General features: G+C 31.4%; 1 protein-coding gene across 1 annotated transcript in view; it reads right to left on the bottom strand.

Moving 5' to 3' along the window:
* The window catches only part of LOC129227309 (calnexin-like), a 60,015-nt gene extending 36,577 nt beyond the window's left edge, over nt 1-23,438 (bottom strand). The window contains exons 1-11 of the mRNA XM_054861850.1: nt 23,155-23,438; nt 17,328-17,448; nt 16,379-16,482; nt 15,982-16,040; nt 9,985-10,049; nt 9,820-9,896; nt 5,958-6,108; nt 5,683-5,812; nt 5,522-5,600; nt 2,935-3,009; nt 446-481 (exon numbers count right to left, since the gene is read on the bottom strand). Coding sequence (XP_054717825.1) covers nt 446-481; nt 2,935-3,009; nt 5,522-5,600; nt 5,683-5,812; nt 5,958-6,108; nt 9,820-9,896; nt 9,985-10,049; nt 15,982-16,040; nt 16,379-16,482; nt 17,328-17,429 — 878 coding nt within the window. The 5' untranslated portion in view covers nt 17,430-17,448; nt 23,155-23,438. The remainder of the gene's footprint in view (nt 1-445; nt 482-2,934; nt 3,010-5,521; nt 5,601-5,682; nt 5,813-5,957; nt 6,109-9,819; nt 9,897-9,984; nt 10,050-15,981; nt 16,041-16,378; nt 16,483-17,327; nt 17,449-23,154) is intronic.
* Nucleotides 23,439-24,970: the final 1,532 nt, after the last annotated feature.

Raw genomic sequence — 24,970 nt, 5'->3', positions numbered from 1 at the left:
ATCAAGCGCTGACTTGATTAATATATGCAATCAAGTTTTAAAAAAACGTCATTTAAAATTAGAATACTTGAATCACTGTAAAAATATAGTTAAGAGATTTTTTTTTTGTTGTTGTTGTCTAGGCAAACCATCAAAGAGAAATTGTAATTAGAAACAGGCGGATGGCAATGACATTTTAGAGCTTATATTAGGCCTTCACAAAAAATAAGCATTATTTAGCATTGTTAAAATGCCTGTTATTTTGTTCTGTAGTACGTGATAGATAAATACTAATAATAAAAGAAATGGAAAACAATACTCTAATATTCTTATGGGTCTGGGACAAGAAATTGCACTTTTCTAGAGAATTGTACACATATTTAAAGTTTATGACAAAGTTTGAGCATGCTAATTACAAAATAATGATAATATTTTAAACAGTTTATTTGTTTTAATAGACACATACCAATCATCAGGTTTTGAAGAAGTGGGATCAGGAATCCTGTGAGGAAAACAAGATTTATATAACTTAACTGAATTTTCAAGAAAGAAATTTGTACTAAAATTCTTAACAGAAATACAGTAAAACTATTCTAATGCGGACACTAACGGGACAAATTTTCTGGTTCTTAATAGAGGGGTGTCCGCAGGACATGGGTTTAATAATGTTATTTGCCTTGGAATCAGGGAATTAAAAATTGTCAGCATAAGAGGGGTGTCCGTTAGAAAGGGTTTTATTCTCAAAAAAAAATGGAACAAACAAAAAGCTATATAACATTCCGATGCAGAAATTCCTTAATGTATAACCTTCAGTTTCTGCATCTATATTCTTGTAAATAAAATTTGCTTTAAAATATTCAACACAAAGACATTGTGGCAACATATTTAAAACAAAATATAATTTATGTAGTCTTGAAGGAAAATAATAAAAAAGACAATGATTGGACAAATTACTAATATCAAATGTTTTTGGAAATTAAATTGAACAAAACTCATGTTTGACATGAAAAATGAGCAGAGGAACTATTGCTGCTTTTCTAACAAAATTTTCCTACATACTGATCCCCAAGGTTCACATTTTCACAAGTTAGTCAAATGTCATCCAGTTTTAGAGAGGGACGTTGCTATACCACAATAAGTAATTGTAAATGCTTACCTAGCACTTGTCACTAGTGTGAGCAACTAGTGATACAACCATTTAATTTATGAACCTGCATTGCATGTTAATTAATCAGTTAGTATAATAATGATTAAGTTCCTAAATATGTTAAGGCTAGGTGATGTAGGCATTTTTAGACCATGATGTGTCACAAACTACTTTACATTATAAGTTTGCAACACATCACAAGGTAAAAAAAGTGAAGTCATGTACTTTAATTTGATTTTAAAAAATATTATTTATTAATGAAAAAGATAAATATAAAATTTCAAATATAAATACAAGTTAATTAAAAAATTGAGTACTAAAAAGTACACAATTTTTTAATGAACTATTAGTTTAATTTAAAATTTTATATTTATCTCTTTCATTACCACCACAAAGTTCTTTTACTACATTGTTTGATCTTAATGCTTTTTCTAAAATTGTTTAACATTTTTTTTTCATTTGTATGAGAATTTAAAACAATAAAACGCTAATAGGTTTTTGAAAATTGCTTGTTTTAATTTTAATGTTAGACAAAAGGCACTAAACAGATTTAGAATAACAACTAGCAACAAATTATGCATTTGAATAGTTTACGATAAATTTCGTCAAAAATGTCAAGTAATACATTCTTTGATTCATGCAACCAATTTGCATATCTGCATGCATTAAGAAATGAATCCCTTTAGGGGCTATTCATTAATTACGTAAGGATGATTTGGCAATTTTTGACCCCCCCTCCCCCTATGTAAGGATACATAAGGTTTTTTAACCCCCCTCCCCTATTCTTATGTAAGATTCCATTTCATTTTCCCCAATAATAAAATAACGAATCTCACATCACTGGAATTGTTATTACATTAAACCTTTTTGTGTTAAGAAATTTTTACCAAAAAGTTGGAATTTAGACAGAATGTTTTTTCCACATTTTTTTGTATATGATGCGATACTAATTAAAAATAGAACATGCCATACAAAGTGCGATTCCTTTATTATATTTTACACTATTCATTCCTTGTAAAACATATTTAAAAAAAAGCTCATCTGAATACGTTTTTTACCTTCCAGATGCAAATGAAATATGATCCCTGTCAAACCATTTGACTGCGCAATTTCTAATGTAAAATATCGACTTAGATAGAAAATATTACGTAAGAATGGATTTGAACCCCCCCTCAAAAGTAAGGCTATGTAAAGATATTTCCAACGCTCCCTCGGGACCCTTACGTAATTAATGAATGGTCCCTTATTTGCTTACAATGCTAGTACTGGAGATAAAACTTTTTTCAAATGTACTTTTGACCTTTGGGAACAAAGGTAAGTTTTTGCTGAAATTTTGAAGGCAGAAATGATTGATTTACAGAAGAATTTTAAACTGACTTTATGATGTTGAGTTTAGATTACTGTTTTGCAATGCTTTAACCAGCTTTCATATGTGCTCTAAGAATAAATTCCATTTTTCTGGATGAGGCATGTTCAGTGAAATTCAATTTAGTTCAGAAAGAGAAATACTTGACAGCAGGCCCATCATTTCGGGAGATTAACTGCTCCGCTCCCCCCCCCCCCCCCGTCTCGCCTTTGAAAAATTAATGTTTTTACACATAAGTGGGCGGGATTTTTTTTGTTTTCTGATAGCATTTGCATTTAGTATACACCCTTTGCCTACCCCCCCCCCCCAATCCCCCAGGAAACATTTTAAATGATGGGCCTGCTTGACATATTATTTTTACAATGTATTTTTCTCATCAACAACAGAAAGTTTGTTTCAATTATTGAGAAAATTAATAAGGAATAAAAACTAAAAATCTCACTTTTCTCTTTCATCCCAATCTGCAGGCTTGACATCATTGGGATCATCAATTTCTGATTCAGGATTGACAGGTGGTCTGAAAATATGAACATGCTTGATTATTCAATTAATATTTCATCTTAAACACCTACGTATGGTAGAATCTATGTCAATTCAACAAGGGCTGTTACATGATGGTCTCAGATTTTTTTGAATTTAACATATGTTAAAATTCATAAAAAAAAATTAAGAAATACTTTTTTTTTTTGTTTTGCTGAAAAAATTTCTGGGCCAAGATACAGGCTGCCAAAGATGGCAGGCCTGTCATGATATCTCGCTTGGGATTTTCGTCAAAATCTTTAAAGTACATTATCTCAGGAACGGTAGAATATATTTTGTTGCGGTTTGTTTTATTTAAAAAGATATTTTTTCTTGTTTAAAAACATATGCTCCATTTTGAAATATGTGCTTTAGTTTTTTTTTTCCAGTCTTTTGAAAAAACAAAGTTTAAAATAATGTTTTTAATTTTTCTCAAATATGTCAATTTTAAAAAATTTCATTTTTTTTTTACAGTTTATTAGTATCACTGAGCACTACCTTTCATGAAAAGGAGAGCTTTCACTTTTTCGTTTAACAGATTTAAAGAGGCATTTGAAAAAATGAGGGTTTTTAAGGAACTCTTTACATAATTGCAGACCTGAAAATTCAAAAAAATTTCCACAACAAGTGGCCAGAAAACACTTTTAATTAGTTTATATAGCAGAATTTTCATTTTGAGTCTCTACTTTATCCATATCCTTATTAGATTCAAAAAATATGTGTCTCATTGTTTCCACTTACTGGGAGAACAACAATACAAAATTGCATTTTGTTTTTATTTTTTATTCTTGTGAATATGAAGTTCTTCTAGATCCACTTTTTAAATACCTATTACTGTGTGAAATATTGTACAAATTGAAAGGAATTGATTTCTGTGTTTTGTAATGGTAAAAAATGCAATTGAAAAATTTGGTGTCTAACTACCTACTCTTCCCCTATTTAGTTAATTTTCAAAGTTTGATTTCTGCTGGATTTTTAGTTTGATGCTATTTTCAATGGATGTTTGAAATATTTCAAATAAAATGGCTTATGAAAATTTATTCAGTATACAGTACAACCTCGATATCTCAAATCTCTCGGGACAGGAAAAAATTCGAGATATCGAGTTTTTGAGTTATCAAGGTTTTGAAAAAATTACACTAGAAATTCTCAATTACATACACGTACGCTATATGCATTTATATATGTAATATGAGACCACTTTGAATTACGATCAATAAAGTAATCTTCAATATTTTACTAGATTTGAAATTTTATAATTGCTGAAAGTGCACAGGAAGATATTTTGAAATGAGCAACTTCAACTTGGTTTTTCACCAAAAAATTTAAAAATTCTTATCTTCAACTAGTAGCTCCCCACATTCAAAAAGTTTTCAGTAGCTATTTTGTAGGAGTTAAAAGGCAGAATGATGAAAAGGAGGAACGCATTTTCCGTTTTCACTTAAAACCTGACGGGTGCAAAATCAACCCCCTTTCCTCAAAGTGGGCAACATGTTCGAGAGAAATGCAAAAAGATTCTAAACTCTTTTGAATTTTGTTGGGGGTTTGAATCTCTTGTTGGGAAAACACAGCACCCCTTTCATACCAACACTTCCCTATTATCTTGTTTCAATCCCCTAATCAAAATTTCCAAGAGAGATGAAAACTGGTCCCTGGAACTGGTTTTACTACAAAAATTGCCTAAGAAAAACGACAACTGAAACTTGCTTTTGTGCAAAAATTTCGACATATCAAGGGTTTCGAAAAATAAATTTCAAGATAACTATGGAAAATACATTAGGATTTTTATAGAAAATGCAGGGAAAAAATGTTTTTCGAGACAGCAAGGGTTTCGAGATAAGGAGGTTCGAGATATCAAGGTTCGACTGTAATTGAGTTCCTCAGAGCTATTCATTTTTTATGGGTACAAAGACCTCTGTCCATGGTGTGAACGGGGTGCTGTACCCAGAGACAAAAAAGGTGGTTTTAAAGAAAAATTTTTTGAAGTTGAAAGCTTTGAAATTTTTACCTGACAAAAATTGCCAAATCAGATGATAAGTTGTAGGTTCTACCAGAATATTTTACTGATCGATTATTCATTCACAATAGCAACAATTTAAAAGTAAATTTTGTCCGTGGGTACAGCAGCTTCTCCTATTATACTGCCGTGGGAAATTAAAGTGCAGTATCTGCAGAAATGAGGTCTTAAGATATTTGAAGAAATGAGTTTTGGATGGTCCATACTAACAAAATAGAAATGCTGGAAGTTGACTTTCTTTTCTTGCAACATATTTTTGGCGGAAACCAAACAAGAAAGCCTCTACAGTAAAACTAAAATACAATTGATGACAAAAATGCAAGAAAATGAAAAATTTGCAGATAATGTGCTTAATTTTCCCACCGCAGTATAAGCTACATTTGTTTTTACGAAGATCCTTTTTTCACAATATAAAATCAAATGTAGAAAATACAAAACATGAAAAACAAAGAGTTATTAGATTAATCACTTAATAAATAGTTATAAAACTCACTGAAAATCTTCAAGTAAACTTCCTTTATGAACACTAACTTTATCTACAAGAACTTCAAACTTGTTGTCTGGATTAATAACTAGAAAAAACAAGCAAGCAATAAATTTGTTGGATAGCAAAACAAAAAACAAGGATTAAAAATGAAAAACTTTTTTTCATACTTAAAGTGAAAAGATGTGGCTTTTTGTCTTTAAAAACATCATCAAACTTTGGAATTTGAGTTGTTTTTTTCCAATGCTTTTCTTCAAGGCTACCATTTTTTGGATTTCTGTGTCGAAATATGAAGTGAAGCTAGATATTGAAAAGAGTATTTAGTGATAAGCAGCAGAAAATCATTATTGGTGTTTGCATTATTTGTTTGTCAGTAAGAAAAATATTAACAGCTACTTCACTTAATCAATCAAAAGATTTTAATCTTGTTAAAACTCAATATTACCTTATGATCATTTCCACATTTATCAGGGCCAAACATAAGAGTATAAGGTGTCTTGTCATGAAAAGTATGTAAATCCATATTTGGTACTTGAGATAGAAGTTTCAAATAAGCACCACCGCATTCTTGTCCATTTTGAAACCTAACTTCATATCTATATGAAAAAAAAATATATACACAGATCATGCACTTTATTATAATAAGGTTCAATGTTTTTCCTATGCCACAAATTAGGTTTTAAAGGATCTTAGGGTAATATAAATTTTTCCCCAATTCATTCATAGTATTACCAAAATAGTTAAATAATACAAAATTATAATTAAAAAACAATGAAACAAATACTGATTCTCCCCTATACTTATGATTCAACCATATAATTTGTTATGAAACACACAGACAGACACTAAGATAAAGACTTATAACTTTTCATTTTAAACACTCAAATGCCTTATTTGCATTCATATTGAGCACCATACTTAGCACCATTGAGATACATCCTTTCTTAACCATAGTGCTCTTTTGAAAACATACATCAAACCTTAACATTTAAAAACATATCTAACACAATGCCTATTTATTCTTCTCCTAAGCAGGGGTCAATCCAGCTTTTTTTTTTGGTCCTCCATTTTATGAAAAAGCAAAATATTTTTGTGAATTTTTAGTATTTTTGTAAAAAAGAAATTGTTGTAAATTTCCCCTTTTTTTCCCCCTGGGAAAAAAGTTGAAACATATAAAAATTTGAATGTATAAAATAGTGAAAAGTATTCTAAGCCTGCATACATAAAAATAACTTCCATCCTTTCAAATGATTGAAATATTAGCAGGATGCAAAAAGATTGAAATTTCGAACACAGTCAATTGAAAAAGTTACATCTTAAATTAGTAATTAACTTACATAGTCTATATAAAAATAATGAAAATTTTTTTTCAACATTTCTTGGCTTAAAATAATAATAATGATAATAAAAAAAGAATAAAGGTACAGATGTGATATAACTCCCCATTTGGCGACATTCGATTTTTTTGCACAAAATTAAAATATTTTTCTCGCCAATGAGGCGATAATTTTTTATGCATGGCATCCCTGGCCAAACTAACCTGTGTTTAGCAACCCGAAGGCAATCTTACAGATCTGTTCAAACTTGTTTACTTGGGTTGTTTGGGTTTCACGCAGGAGAGATACGTGGTGTTGTTTCGTGCAATATACCTTACAGGAATGCTTATTTTGTGTTAGTTTAAATTCAGTAGTTGTGTTTTGAAGTAAAAACATTAGAAAATGCCAGTTTCTTCAAACTTGAAGGTTAATTAAAAGTTAACTCCAACGTGGTGTGTATCTGTAACATGCCATTGTCATATGATGTATTGTTTTAGACTGAGTGTGAATATTTATACCATATAAAAAGGTAAGTTCTTTATTTTAGAATTAAAAAAAAAAACCTCTCACTTCCAAAATTCTTTGTTTTTACAAATCCTTGAGGGGTTCTTGTAGTTTTTAACTTTATTTTTACTGTATGTAAATTAATTTTACAGAAATAGTACGGTTATTTTGTTCTAAAAGTTAATTCTTATCGATGCCACGAATTATTTAGACATTCTATTAACGTGCCTCCTTTAGGTACTGAATTTTATGTTAACAATTGAAAGTTCTTTCGGTTGTACTCTTAAAAATGCTGAATTTTATTAATAAATCTGCACAATAATGGTGCATATTTCACACTTAAAACTGTGTCATTATTGTACACTGAACGGAAGGAGCCACCCTTGGGTGTCTCCATGAAAATATACATAACTGTGACCATACTCCGACTGTAATGTATATTAACAGTCGGAGGGATCACGGACCGAGCGGAGCGAGGTCCTGGCGAGCCAGAGGTCTCATAGTACTTTCGTAATGAGACCGAGGCAGGGCCGGCGAGTCGAGGTCTCATTACGAAAGTACTATGAGACCAAGGGTTCGTATCCCGGAGAAATGATGAAAAAAAAATTAATGCATTAATTTCGACTTGTAATTAATACAATAATTTATTTCATTGTATTTTAATATGTTTACAAAAACCCCCGGCCCTGTACATTTTTGAAGCATATATTCGTGATGTTTTTTGTTGTGCTTTTATGTTGTTTTTATATATATTATGTTCTGAAGTGCTTTGATCATGTTTTTTTATCTGATTTTTTCCTGTTGGCGCTAAAAAAGCATCTCTAAGAACGATGTATGACATATGTCGTCATACATCGTTTTCTTGGCGACGCTTTCTTGGCGCCAACAGGAAAAAGTTTAAGGGTGGGGTATATCACATCAGTTCCAGAATAAAAAAACTGCTGATTTTCATATTTTATTGCCATTTTAAACATCCTTAATTAACTTAATAGACTAATTTTATTATCTAAAATCTTTATAAATTTAATATAAATACTGGTGAGAAGTGATATTGGCTTGAATGCAAATGGATTAAAATTTTCGAATGGGTATTGCGATGCGTGTGCAACTTTTTAATTATACAATACGAAACATCAGAAGGGAATTCTTAATGTTACAGAAAATCAGCAAGTTTCAGAGAAGCGGATGCAATCAGATTTTGATATTTGTTAAAAATCAGGGCTAACATGAGAAAGCGTAGAAACAACTAAAATGCGTAAATTTTAAACGTAATCCACAAAATTTTGTTAAGTTTGTATGTTTTAGTACTCAAAACCCATGACCAATTAATTGTCAATTTCCATGATTTTTGAGCTTTTTTTTGCTGAAAATCCCAACTTTCCATAGCCAAACTCCATTATAGTTGAAATCCATGGATTCTCATGACTTTCCAAGTACAAGGACACCTTATAAGATACATTTAATTTAGAAGTATTTGGTCATTAAAGCAAAATAAACCAGTAGAAATATTAGTGGTACATTCTGCCTTGATGTAAAATGAGTTCATGGTTGAAAGGCCGCTTTGATGATGCGAATTTTCGTGCTTTTACGATGTGTAATTTTGTGAAGGAGCCCAAAGCGAACTCAATTCGAGTCTGGATTGACTCCTGCTAAGATAATGAAATACCTAGTTAAAGACATGGCAATTTTTTTTTCAATAGATTAAATTGAAAGTATAAGTACATTGATTATATACAGAGTTGGACAAAATCTGTAAAATTTTAGGAGCCAGGAGAAATATGTGGGCAATAATTTAATTAATAACAAATAATTTGGCCACCAGTCAAATTATTTCCTATACGATATGGCTTAAAAACCAGTAGCTAATTTATTTTTCTAGTCGTCCCGGCTACGTCAGATACTGGTTATATAGCTTGAGTCTCGACTCAACCATTTCTTTTTTCTTCAGTAGTCTAACACAACATAAATAATTTGTGCTATTTATATAGTCAGGGTTGATCCAAATCGTTATTTTTAGGCCCCCATTTTGTGAAACAAAGAACTATTTTTGATAATTTTTCTTTCACTTAGTTTTTGTAAAAAAAATCCTGTCATATCATATGCATCTATTTCAAACCTAAACTGAAATCCCTTTGTCAAAAGGACTTCACAATAATGACCTGGGAACTGGAGGTTTTTAAAAACTTATCTTTTGCTTTCAGATGAATTCGTTGTGTGTACAGTAATGAAAGAATTTTTTACAAATGAAATTCGGTGAAAGATCTAATTTAAGATGTGAAATTTTGTGAAGCGGTGGCAAAGCATGCTAAATCGAATCTGAATCAACCTCTGATAGTGAAATTATTTTTTCCTTATATATATATATATATATATATATATATATATATATATATATATATATATATATATATATATATATATATATATATATATATATAAAATAAGCATTTTAAATTTTTCTTTAACAAATTAAAGATAACTACTTACTGCAATACAAAAGGTTTGTTGTCAAACAAAAATGGTTTGTCTAGCCTGGCTGAAATTGCATGATGACGGGCTTTAGACTAAAAATGAAAATTTATGATAATGTGCATCAGGTTAAACCCAACTAAAAAATGATATACACTATAAATACAGTATGATAGGTAATACCTTTAACACAAGGCCTAAATCACCAGTTAATCCATTTTTTTCAGCTTCTTCTACTGACCACTGACCTACAAGTATTCATTACTTGTTAAAGGAAAACTAGACCAGACAATTCTTTTAAGAGTTTATATACTATTTTATAAGAATATTATTACATTTACTTACTTTTTGAGTAAGACAACCATAAAAATAATTGTACCAAAAAATTGCAACAGAGCTTTGTACACCATTTTTTTTTTCAATTATATATTTTTTATAAATTAAACAGCATTAAGCAAAAAAAAAAATATTTTACTTAAATGTGAGGAAATTTAGTTGTGAAACACGTAGCTAATATATACAGTTGAACCCCAATTTTATGTCTTCTACAGAACGATTTAAAAAAAAAGTTCCAAGCGGGAAAATGTAAAATCAAGGCCATGTTAAAAATATAAGAATGTTGTATGTGAAAATTGATTCTTAGCCAATGAAGTAGTGGGAAAATGTGTAACTTTTTTCACTTGTTATCTATTTTTAGATACAATTTTATTTATAATAAACTAATAATTTTTTGCATATTTACTTCTTAGTTAACTTTTACAAGTGAAAATAGTTTTACAGTTTTTATGCTTAGAATCGCTTGATCAGCGGTGGGATCATCCTTGATTATTTCTTCTTCATCTTTATCACTATCATTGAAAGCGGGTAGTAAATCTTATCTTGAAGGAATTTTTGATGTGATGAGACGATACATGCATCACTAACTTCTGAAATTTTTTTCGAGTGAGTCAGAAGTTCTACCTCTCATTTGTCATGAAAAAACTCGACAATCAGAGGAAATTCTTCATGCACAAAAAGGACAGTCAGACAGAAAAATAAAAAAAAAAGAATTCCAGAGTGGCTTTAAACAGCTACAAAAAGGAATTTATCATGAGAAAATAGAAATCTATAAAAAAAAAGCGTGAGCCTTGTACAAAAAATTATTTTTATCTGTCTATAGAAAACTTATTAAGCAAACTTTCTGAAAAAGGGTAACATAAAATCCAGAATATTTAAACATTATCAGCATAGCATTTTTAAGACACAAAATGACGTCCAAAGCGGGATAACATATGAAACAGACAAAGTGAAATTAGTGTCCCCTTGTGTATATAAACAAGTACTTGCTCGCTTGCTCGAATTTTCAAAAATAATTACCTGCATGAAGGGAAAAGATCTAGATTTAAATCACTTGATTTATTTAAAAAAAATTACTTATTTATCCTCGTATACATAATAGCCAACGAGTAACGTTGACGTCACCAACTATAAAACTCGTGCCAAATCATGATAATATTTTTTGTTAATGTTTGACATGCAGGGAAATGCTTTATTTTGAAAAGGCTGAACTGGATTCGGCAACTTAACTGTTTTACTGGTAAGACTCATTTTAGGGGAATGAAGAAACAAAAAACTGGTCAACAGCTTAATACTATCTACTAGAGTTAGAGTTAAAATTTCAAGCATCAAAATATTACCAAACAGGCGGTTGCTTCGTTCAAATGTAGAAACAATTTTCACCCGTCATATGATCACAGGCGATTTTCTAGTAAAATATTAAAGGATTTTTTTTTTTTTAAAGCACTGAATCAAAGTTTAAGACCAAATTGTTGAAGCATTTTAAATAAGTAAAATCATTTAACATTTGTTTTTTAAGTATTGTTAACTAACATTGCTATGAATGCAATTTATCTTAAATTGAACATCTTATTCTAAAACCTAACTATTTAATTTCAAGTTAAACCTAAATTTAATAAAAACCTCACTGTTTAATATTTACTTAATAACTTTACAAGTTGGCAAGTAGAAAGTTAAAATATGAATTTTAAAAGCAAAATGAAAAAAGAAAACCAATGACAATTATTACTACAAGGATAAATAAATACCTTTGTGCTGAACAGTAAAACAAGAAAAAAAAACGTCAAAAAAGCACAAATTGCAGATTACTGCAGACACATGTTTCGGCGTTACAGGGAACGCCTTTTTCAATGCAAAAAGTAATGAGCTTATGGATGAAAAGACATCCGACAAAAGCCTGTGTCCCTTTGAATGTATAATATAGAAACACTTAGACTATTGCTATAATTATTGAGATTTAAGAGAGAAAAAAAGGTTTTTAAATTATGTGGGGTAGGTTGGTCCGGTCCAACATGCCCCACAAAGAGCGGACCAACCTACCCTACCTTCTTGGTCTGAAAAAGCAATGTCATAAATTTTTTCTTTTTGACAAAAAATGAAAAAATTGTCAATTATTGTGAACTAAAAGAACTTACTTTTAGAAAGAAGTTCAATTTTTTCCCCACAATCTTGATGAAAACCATTAAAAAAAAAGTTAGTTTTCCAAAAATTACTCCGGACTACTGAAAAAACTTTCTGGAATAAAATTTGTTCAATATAACTGTACCATGTGATTTCATTATAGGAAATATAGGACCATATGTGCTATTTGTTGGTCATAAAACAAAATAAGAAATATTAATAGCATTAAAATAATTAAGACCGGTCCAACATGCCCCAAGGTCCAAAGTACCCCATCTCCCCCTACTATATCCATGTATAAGGCAACCAACAAAGTTCTTGCCGTTTCTACTTTGCCATTGAAATAAGTAATTATGAGGCATACAAATTAGTGTGTCATGTAGTTTAAGCAGCTGTCAGGTATGCAAATTAGTGTATCACGTGTTTTAAGCACCTGTCGGGTGAGATCAGCGCTAACAGGATTCATACAGAAGAGTAACAAAATGAAAGTGTCAAAGGAGCTCATTCAGTGTTGTTTGCTTTACAAGTTCAAAATGGGTTTATCAGCAGCTGCATCAACTCGCTGAATATGTCAAGCATTTGGGATAGTGCAGTAAATGAATGTACAGCAAGGCCAATGGTTCCAAAAATTCAGATCTGGAGATTTGTCTCTTTTTGATGAGCCTCGTAGTGGACGACCACCAGTTTTGGATGATGAAGCCCTCGAGTTGGTCATCAATAAGGACAGTTGCCTAATATGTGAACTTGCAAGACAGTTTCAACTTTCTAATGAAACATTTCGACTTCATCTGCACCGCTTAGGTAAGCTGTACAGGCTAAGCAAATGGGTTCCGTACAAGCTGTCAGATATTCACAAGAACTAACAAGTGGCAGCATGTATGTTGTTGCTTTCTCGTCACTGTAGTGCACCCATACTCAACCAAGTGCTTACCAGTGATGAAAAATGGGTTCTGTAGGACACTCCCAGGAGTTCCAAACATAGGTTGTCATCAAAGGACGCAGCCCCTTACACCGCAAGGCCACCTATGCACTAGGGTGGTCCAAAAAAAAAAGCCCTTTTTTTTAAAAAATGTCTGATTTTTACTGGTCTTACCCTTCCATTTGGTTCCACTTAAGTAAAAAATAGTTATTGTGAAGTTTCAGCTCATAATTTTAATTTTTAGAGGTAGCTCAACATCCTCAAAGTTCGGTTAATTATTGATTTTACGTAGTAAATGCAAAAGGGAAGAAAAAGGCGGGAAAAAAACAATACAACTATACTTAATTAAAATCTTTAGCATTGTGTACATTGAAAATTATAAAACAATTATGTTTAAATGACTATGGATGTGGTTCTGTTAGTACCTACCAAATTATATTTTGCTATCGGTATAAGCATGGCAGTTTTTCGATAACCTGCAACAAGAATCGAAAGTGATCTTCAATGGTTATTATTTTTTCATTAAAATCTCTTTTATAGTATAATTCTTTTCTGTCAAATTATTAATAACTGGCTTCCTCCAATAAATTTTATTGCTTTGTGAAGATAATTCTCCCAAAACTCACAGATTTGTTTGATCTCCCAAGTTTTCGATAATAAATTGTTATCAGATAAATTCTTTTCTTATTCAATGAAGCTGATCATACGTAAGGAAGTCCTCAAATTTCACGAGATTTTTAGGCATAATCTCAGGTACTTTACAGCAATATTTTTTCATCGACTTCTTGAACAGCTTTATCAATTTTCTTAGATTCGAGTGCATTGTATCACATCATTGTCCAAAAGAGCCATACAATTTTATCAACTTCTTAATTAATATTTTTATATTGCAATGATGAAATTTATATTTCATTAAATTAGAACCATTACATAGTGCATTCTGAAGAATAGAAACTCACCCAATATTTTAAAATAACACATTCCGCAAACATACCAAATCTTTTGAAATTCGATTTCTACTGAAGTGATGGTAAACTAGTGGTTAAATGCTGAAATTTCGAAATAGTACAAGGTTTTTAACATTCATTGAGTATAGTGCATAGCTTTAGGTACAATAATTCTGATTCTAGGAAAGGGGTTTTATGCTGAACGATTAAAATCAGTTCAAGAAATTCTTGATAATCATCTCTTGAACCATACTGCAATTTAACAGATTGTGTTATATAGCCTTTTACATCAGTCACTTTTCTTTATTATTGAGGCTTGTAATGCATTTATCCTTGTGAATAAACTCCCAGCAGGCCTAGAATTTGTTACAGAGAAGTAATTTTAGTGCCTAAGTATAGAAACTGTGCATTTATTAAAAATTGCACTGTCCCTTACCTATAATCAATTCTATAATGTGACTAATTATTTTTTAATTATTTTGTACTAGTATAACAGGTGGTATTGCTTTTGCCAGTATTGAAGCTTCTTCGGTCAAAGCGCTACACTTTATCAACTTATGAAAAATTGGGCAGAATTGCCTTAACTGCTACCCTCTTACAAAAAACATTTGTATATTTACAGAATATATTTCATGGCTTATGTATGGAAAAAGCAATCATATTTGATTAGTTTGGTCCTTTGCAACAGACTTATATTCAGCAATGATGCAAACTTTATCTATTTTGAGTAACCTCTAAATATTGTTCAAACGTTATAAAATTTTGTCCCACTTATTTTCTAATGTATTGGAACCAAATGGGAGGGTAAGATTCAAAACATTTGCACCTTCGAAATTTTGGACCACCCTACTATGCACCTACGTAAGATCATGCTCTGTGTATGGTGGACTAGTCCCCAAGTGGTTCTCTATGAGTTGCTTCCAGCGTTCCAAACCATCACTGCTGTCTTGTACATGCATCAATTGGAACGTGTGCAGCAGGAGCAGGCATAACAAATGAAAGAGCCATCACTGGTGAATAACATGAGAGCATTCTTCCCGCATGATAACGCGCGTCCACATGTGGCATGGATAATATTCGGCGACCTGATTGGGAGACTTTGAGCCATCGTGCGTATTCACCTGACCTTACGCCAACAGATTCCACCTCTTTCACTCCCTGGAGAATCAGCTTGGGGGGAAACCCTTCACGAATGAAATAGACATGCGGAAAGCAATCACAGACTTTTTTGCTTCCAAGACTCCCGAATTTTACCACAAGGGGATTTTGCAGTTAGAGACACGTTGGCATAAGGTTCTTGATGCCGTAGGAGATTACTTCGAGGACTAACAACAGATTATACTTTCTGTAGGCCACTCCCCCCCCCCCTATCATTGAAAATGGCAAGACTTTATAAGTTACCTTATATTTCAAAGAAAAAAATTTTTCTTAGTAGTATGGGTATACTTTAGAAAAGCTCAGGTTTTGTTTACTGCAAATTAATAGTAAAAAAATAAATATTAATAATATAAAAACCTGGAAATGCAGTTCTAGTCATATGAAAGTATAACCAGTATAACAGTTCAGTAGAACATATGAAAAAGGTTTTTAAAAAAAATCAAATGTCTTTTTTGATGGGTAAACAGAAAAAATGAATAGCAACAGAACATTGTTACATTGAAATAGAAAGCAGAGAACATAAAACAAACTGAAATTCAGGACACTTGATACTTTTTCCAGAATTTCAGGACAAGAATGAATCTTGATTTTTTTTAAGGAAGACATATTTGCAGAATTTCAATTTCTGAAATCATTTTACAAACAGATGCCTCTTTTAAATAAAAATAAAATAGCTATGTGACTTTCAAAATGAGTTACCATCATATTTGGCAACTTCATCTTCAGCTCCATCTTTCTTTGCTTCAGATACAACCCATCTAAAAGAAGAGATAAAATAACTTTTTAAAGCAATTCATAATATCAATGAATACATACTAAACATACCTTTAGTCTTAGAAGTTTTAAGAAAGGATTTAAATATTTTTTAAGCAGCTTTGAGTTTTCTATTGCACCCAACATGAAAAATATTACATTATATGCAAGTGGAGTGTCACTATGGAACTAGCATATGTACCAAAACATCATGATTAATAATGTGTAGGTTTAATATACGTAATAGAAACAAATACTCGACAAAATCAAAAAGGCTACTTTTATGAAACCTTTACTCTATAAAACTAAATAAATAAAATAATACTAATGATTGAAATGTTACTTTTTCTGAAAATCTTCCCTGTCATCAAAATGCTCAGCTATGTATGTATTGCCAATAGGAACTGGGGTTGCATAAGGTATTTCCTCTGTTTCATTTGGAACTTCCTGAAAGGAAATAAAACTATAATTTTACAAGTTTCCAATCAAAGCCTAATTAGACAAACTCTTATTTGAATTTATGACCATGGCTTAATGTCTAACAGAAGATGTGAAGAGCCTTATACTTTTACAAACATATTTTCATTCATAAATGGTGTGAATTCCTCTCGGCATGTAAAATTTTACTTAAAACTGAAAAAAAAAGGGAGTTCAGCTCCCACAAAACCTTGTCAACATCTATTATACTTATTAATAATGACACCTTTTGTCTATTTTTAAAAGCATTTCTGAGAAACAGGCATTGCTTATTAATAATTGATTGTCACTCTACTAATTATGCCCACATACACTATAAACTGAAACGGTTGCCGAATTCTAATTGTAGGTAAACTCTTATCGAAACACTTTGATATTCATTAAAAAGTTGCTTTAACTAGCCGAAATGATGTTATGTAAACATTATTAACTAACATCAAAATATTTTCAGACACAAGTAAATTGCTTGTTTTTTTAAAAATTAATAAAATAGTGATCATAAAAATTTCCACAAACACTACAAGTTTGAGAAAATTTTGAAATAATTTTTTATCTAGAAGTTAAAGCTTATCTTGATGCAGAAAATATTGTTTATTAATGGCACTCTGACAGAAAGTAAGGTCCAAAATATTGCCACGATCCTCTCAAAATGGACCCCATCGATCGATGGGTTGCCCACCACTGAACTACATGCATTAAACTAGTCTCTCTCATTTTGTTATGCATGCACTGGAGCAAAAAACATTCTACAGCACAACAAAAGAAATTGTTAAAACACTAAGGAAGGAACATTAAAACATTAGAAAAAACATTACCTCAGCTTGATTCTGAATATCTGGACTATCTTTGGGTTCATTTTCAGCAACAACTAATAAAGTTGCAGCACACAGAAAAACTAGATACTTCAATACTTTCATTCTTTAAAAGAAAGAAAAGCTAAAAAGAAAGGAAAAAAAAATTAGATTGGATTTAAAATATATACCGTATTACCCCGCATCATTCGGCATGCCGCAAAATTTGGGATTCCCCAGATTTTCAATTACACTTGCCTGGTTCTTTACGGCATGCCGGAAAAATCGGGGTTAGGAAAAAAATATTTTATAAAAAATATATGTTCAGCTTAAAAATGAATATAAGTTTTATACATATCTTATTAGTATTAATAAACAGTTTAATTTTGTAAAAATATTTACTAACAATGTCCTTTGTTATTTTAAGAAAAATATTGTTTAATAACAAATAATTTTATAAAATTAAATTAAAACTAAGTAAGCAAACATTTAAGCAGTAAGTTACCACCCCTAAACCAGTGCTAAAGAATTTACCATAGTTATTCAATAAATAAAATTAAACTTATCTCTCTAAAAGGAAACTAAAAGAGTTTATTAAAAAAAAAAATATTAACAAATTGCAGTAACAATTATTGTTTATGAATTGATTACTTTATTGGCATACAATTCAATCTATTAATAATGACCTACGATACATAACAAGCACATATTATATGCAATACTTTTGTTTTTTTGAAAAAAAGGTTAGTTTCAGGATTTTAATTTTTTTCCTTACAGTGGTTTGCTTTCTGATTGGAACTAAATGGGGAAATTTACTTTTGTTTTGTTGCGAAATAAACCTCAAATTATCTGGCATGCTGGTTAACCTTGCTTTTTCCGGCATGCCAGATAATGCGGGGTAATTTGGTGTATATATATATATATATATATACACCAAAGTAAAGTTTAAATAAAATATAACCCGAAAGCACAAAATATTTAACAAGAGAACAGAGAATAATTAATAAATAGAGCCAGTACTCATCAGCAGCGGAAACTCTATCTATGGTTGGAAAACCAAAATATTTTTAAATAAACTAAGAGTACCAAATTTTTGACAATCTAAGATACAAAATCTTTGTAAGCAATTTAGCTCAGAAATCAAACTTGAATCAAAATACATAAAAATTCATCTTTCGACATTTTATTTTATCTTTTCCACATATAATTAATAACAATAACAACAGTAAAAAGTTAAAGATTTCTCTATTTGAAAAAGAAAACTGCTCATAAGTTATTGCTGTAATTGCAGAAGCATTCATAGAATTTGTTTGATTCGCTGACAGATGAAGGGATAAGAAAAAAGTTTCGTAATTAAGGATGATTTTTTTTATCAAAAAAAGTTACATCAGTTCATTTTGTATTTTTATTATGATTAGCCCATAATTATTGCATATTTATGTATAAGTAAATCAATCTTTGGGAGAAAACCATAAAGTAATCAAAGTTAAAATACATTATCTCTCTATATATAAATGGCTGTATGAGCGTGGATTTGTTGTACAAATCCAGTGATGTCGGATCTTAGTCAAATTTGGCACAGAGGCCCTTTGATGCTCAGAAATTCACATGTGGGGAGGGAGGGGGGGGGGGGGGACCAGAAAATCCATGAAACGGAATCTTTACAACTATTAATAACGACTAAATTTTGGGAATTTTTAAAAAATCCACAAAGGTCCAAATTTAAATTTTGAGTCTTAAAATTGTTTTTTCTACAAGTTGATGGGAAATTTCATGTGTCACTTGAGACAACTTGTACTTTCGAGGTAGACCGTGCAACGCAGCTAGTAAATGATAATACTACTATTTAATTGTTGCTAAAGGAAAATAATTTAATACTAACAGATACAAATCTCTGCGTTTTTTTAAAACTTTTCCATGGACATTGAACAGGTACCAATGTGCACAAATAAATTGAGTATTTCCAGTAGGTATGTAAAAAAAATCTACTACACTTCCAGTACCAGTAGATGACGCCATTATAATAAAAAAATATATTAGAAATGATCTACATTGAAATCTATTTCATTAAACAAACGTCTAATCATTAACTAAACAAAAAATCAGTGATACAAAGAAATAAGCTGTTGTTAGCCATATTTTTAAATCGAAAATTTAGATTTGATACCTAGATTTTAGAATAAGGCACCAAGTTTGAAGCCATAAGTTTTGGATCACTTCAAAGCTTTCCTAACTCAACATGAATGAGACACACAATTGATGTAAATAGGTAAATTTGTAAAAGTACAGTAGAGTTGCGATTATCTACACAGTCTTTCGCATAGGCAGCTGGCGCACCAAAAAAAATCATATGAGTCAAAGGAGGCACTGGGTAAGGCCCCTATACATATGAGCCGGCGCATCAGCTTAAGATGAGCTATTTTGGATCAGAATGTGTCTTTGAGTGGTTGTCTTTTCTAGCAAAATATCACATTTAATGACTTTCCACTGTGAGTACTTATTAGCAGCGGATGAATTGTTTATTAAATAAAATATTTTTTTTGGCCAATTTGGCAAAACCCGAAATTTTGCTGCAGTAACCCAAGCTGCTCAAGAATGAAAATTCGGTTCAACAAACTTAAGCTGATAAGTCATCCTATTTATATAGTGGCTCCAGTATGGGGAAAGGGCGTAGGTGGATGGCTCCTCTAAACCTGAAGTTTTTATTGTAATTGTGCAAACAGATTAAGGGAGCTTAATCTGTTGGTACAATTTGCTGGCTTATGTGTGTAATCTGTTGAAATTAATGAGCAATCCTTCTTTACCATTTTTACTTCATACACCGTTATCATTTATTAGCTATAGTTTAAATGTATGTGACTCTTATTGATTTTTTAAAGCTATTGCATGCACTAGTATTGATTTTTACCTATTTTGCTGATTATCTGCAAAATTTGCTTATTATCCGCGATTACTGTGACAACTTATTCTGCTGATAATCGAGAATTTGCTGTAATTTTATTAGCACTTACATAATTTTACTTCATACACTGTTATCATTTATTAGCTATAGGGCCATTCCACGGAAAACGGTTAATTGTGTCCCGCACATGACGCTTCATACCTTTCATAAAAAATAAATTTGACAGGATGATGAAGATGATGTTGCTTATAAGAAATCACAAGCGCACGTGTGACTTCTTAAGCAAAAACTTTCTTCAAAAATATTTTTTTTAAATGAAATATAGGAACCGTCACGTGCGGGATAAAATGACCATTTACAATGGAATGGGCATATACATACTTTTTTTTCAATAGTTTAAATAATTATTTCTAAACTAATGAGATATGTTTCCTTTACGGTGGAACCATAGCTTTCAAAATTCACAATTTGTTTTGTCATTGCTGTATTAATAGAGAAAAAATATTGGCTTATTCATAAGCAAGTTACCCGAGGTTGACTTTGGATGTCCCGCACGTGACACATGTAATGAATTTTATTTTAAATAACAAAACTGTTTAATTAAAATATAATTGTGTCAAGAGTATCTTTGTATCAAATGTAAAGATTCAAAAAATTGCCTACACATCTTTCATTAAAATATCAAGAGATATGACGAAATGTTAATGAAATTTAAGCGTATTTTTGTCCCGCAAGTGACAGTAGATGTGAGTGCATGTGTCTTTTATTGATTTTTTTAAAGCTATTGCATGCACTAGTATTGATTTTCACCTATTTTGCTGATTATCTGCAAAATTTGCTTATTATCCGCAACTACTGTGACAACCTATTCTGCTGATAATAGAGAATTTGCTGTAATTTTATTCTTACAATCAATTTTATACTTTAAAATCTTTTACCTCTATATATTTTAGATTTTTTTTACAATTAATTATGGTCAATACTTAATATTGCTATGTAATAAAGATTTAGTTTTTTGTATTTTAATATGTACAGATTTGTTTCTCATTATAGGTAGCACCTAGATTAGTAGTTTTGATACATGGAAACTTATTCTAGAGGTCTAGATGATGCATAATTTTAAATTGCAGTAACAGCAAGAAGGGTAACACCACCAGTAATTGGCAGGTCACCAGTGATTGGCACTTCCAACAAAAATGTCCTAAAATAAGATTCATATCTAATCTTTTAAAAGTAGAAGGCTATGTACCAACGGAGTATACATTTACTTTATAGATTAGAACTTTAATTCATGTCACTGAATGGTAGCAGTGCATAGGAAAGAGAAACAATTGTGGCTTATGTCAAACAAGACATTTTTGTTGCAAAAGCTTCTTCTTTGGCTTAAGGGAAGCATGAACATCAATCCATTAATATCCGACTTAAAATAAATTTTAAATTTTGGTTGTAAAAAGTTTTGTTTAGTTGAAAGGTGTTACTTTGAGTGGGTAGAAGTATATTTTTGTTCTTTTTGGATTTTTGAAGTAATGAAGGATGCCATTTACTGGTGCTTCAGTTTTGCTAGTCTCCAGTAATTGGCACATGAGCCTATATCCACTAATGTGTTGCGCAATATGTCACTAGTTTGATTTTTGATACTTTTACAGCAACAATATTATATGGGTTCTACTATTGATTTGAATCCTACAGAATATATACTGTCAAATTTTTAAGAGAAATAATAAAAAACAAATATGTTTGGCCATCAATCAAATATTGCGACTGTAGAGAATCTTTTTATTTTTTATGGTCTCTTAGAATTATCAGGTTATTGTTCCTTTTTCTGTGGAAACAGCTATAATTCGTAAAATCAAAACTGCATATCGACTAATGAAACAGCAATAATCTCTATATTTTTTTCCATGTTTATTTTAACATGGATAACACTCCAAATTCACTTTTATTTTTCTAAAATACTTTTTCAACGTCAAGATGTGTGATTTAACATTAATTTATGTAAAATTATCTAGTTTAAATTTACATTAATTATGCTTCTTATGATGATGAAATTTGTATGTAGTTTAAAAGTGAAAAATAAAATGATTTTCCAGTTCTATTAACATGTGCCAATTACTGGATCACAAGGTGTTATACACTGGGGTATCAGGTGCCAATTACTGGTGATTTTGGTAACTTTTTATACATATATTTTTATAAAAATATCAAATTCAAATTCAAATATTTTTGCTTTTAGTGAACTAAGTAGATGCACAGATGTGCATTCTTTGATAAAAAAAGTATTTTCAAGTGAATACTTTTTTCTAAGTAATGAAAGCAGAGGTAAGTTTAAGGACAAACTCCTAAAGTGCCAATTATTGGGGTCGTTACCCTAACCAAATTCTGAACGAACTATAATAGCAATAAAAGGTACGTTTTAAAATATTGTTAGAAGGTTTTGGAAGTTCTTTTCCCTCTTTCAGCCACAACAAATAAAATTATACTTTTTCAATTATGTAAAGATCTATTTTGTGGATGGACGATTTTTTTAAATACTCGGTGAAAGATTGAAACTTAAGCTTAAAAATAATAAAACACATAGAGCAAAAATGTTGATGAAATTTATTATTTCATTTTCGAAATTAATTTAGTAAAAGGAAACCTGTATTACAACATGTTCTAAAAACAAATTTTAAGAGAATTGCACTACTAAAAAGTTCAAGAAATAGTTACTAACTCAATTACGGACGCTCCCAAGCAAAGTTCAAGTACCAAAGTTCACGATTAATACGGAAAGTAACAGCGGACCAACCCTTAATCGAATTAAAAATCATCAGGATGTAATTGCGTTAGTCTGTTCGGCAAGATTTCATTTAAAACTCACGAGAGCCGGCAAAGAACCGGCGAACTCACAAAACATCAACGATCAAATGTAATGAAACTATTGAATTTATCAAAAAAAAATGTACATACCACAGAAACATTCAGAAAAACCAGATTTATATTAAATATCTCCTATAGTTTTATATTTCAAATATAACGTTGTTACTCAGAATAGAGATCAAACTTTTAAGCTAAATGTGCTGAAAGATAAAGAAGTTCAGACTTCTACTATTTTGGGCACCAAAAATTTAAAGATACATTGACTCTAGAGATTTAAATTTATTTTAAGGCCAAAATTGTATCTCATATTACATGCTAATAAAACGTAAGCTTAATAATAAACGAAAGAAGATACACAAACTACCTTCCTTCGCACAACTCAACATTCTGAAACGTGACTTGGCAACTTCCGGTTGGTTAAAGCAAAACTCTGTTGATGATGATGAAATAGAGAGATTTAAATTGCTTGCGTTCGTTTATCGACCGGTGGCTTACCGAGCGGTTGATCACATGACAAATAATGACGCCAACTCCTAAGCTTTAACATGCGCTGACGTCATTATTGGTTATGTGATCAACCGACTGGTAAGCAACCGGTTAATGAAGAACGCAAGCATTATTAAAAATCCGTCAGTTCTTGCTCGAATCATGAATTTTAACTTTCTGGTAAAACATTTTTCTTTGAAAATTACATCTCTCACTTAACAATCTCGAATTTGAATTGGGAACAAGGATATCTTTATCCAATGACGGGAGGTGAGCGATGCGGATGCAGGGCCAGATTAACGTTTACTTACGCCCTAGGCCAAGCTTGAGTACGCCCTCTCACCCCCTTCACATCTGTATCAAAGTCGTATCCCCCCCTCCCGTCTTTCTCAGAGGCGTCCCGGGGATAAGCGAAAATTTCGCGCCCCTTCCCCAGTTTGAAAATTGAATGATGGGTTATTCATTTTCCTTTATTAATGTTCAGAAAAGAGAGGAGATTCGCGGGTGCTCCCCGCAACTTTTTCAAAATTGACGCTCTAGAAATGCAATTTTAGGTCATTTAAGGCGATTTAACTCGAAGTAACGGTCATCTTTGATGATGTTACAGAAAGGGATTTCCCTTTTCGAAATTAAAGTCATAAAACGATATTTTTGAAAAACTTTAATGATGCTGGGAGAGAACAAAGAAATTGAGGTCCTGAAACAGAATTTTAGAGGATATTTTTTTGAAGGTGATCGGTGACTTTAGCAGGAAATGTATTTGAAAAGACCGAAACATACGAAGACGTCTTTTATGATGTTAGAGAAATGGGCGGGGTCAAAACATTCTCCCCCAGAAAGCTTTCGAAATCGAAAAGCTAAATACTTTATTGTAAGCCATCTTTAATGACAAAAGGAGAAGAAATGGAATTTGGTAGCTCTCTTCCGTCAATTTCTCGAATTAAAAGTCCCAAAAACAAAACTTTAGACATTTTCAATAATGTTGGAGAAAGGCTGATGTGTCCTGATGCGGCTCTTCGGATTTTTTTTTTTTTTTTTTTTTTGAGCAATCACGATTGCTTATTGCTTTTATTTGACTGTTTTTGGCGTCCTATCATTTTATTTTCCTACCGCCACCCTCCGCACCATCACCGTCGACCGGCTCCTCACGATGCTGCTCCTCTAGCGAAAGCCGTCTCCAGGTTGCGTCCATGTCCTACACACACGCGCATACATACACAACTACACACACACACACACACAAACACATACACCTACACACACAAACACATACAGACACCTTTACATACACACACACAAAAACATACACACACACAACTACCCATCACACATTCATGCCTGCACACAAACACATATGCCTAAACACACATACGCATACCCCCCACACACACATTCATACACACAACTACCCACACACTTA

Source organism: Uloborus diversus, chromosome 8 (genome assembly GCF_026930045.1).
Source record: "Uloborus diversus isolate 005 chromosome 8, Udiv.v.3.1, whole genome shotgun sequence".
NCBI classification, from domain to species: Eukaryota; Metazoa; Arthropoda; class Arachnida; order Araneae; family Uloboridae; genus Uloborus; species Uloborus diversus.
This window is presented reverse-complemented; position numbering and strand designations above follow the sequence as displayed.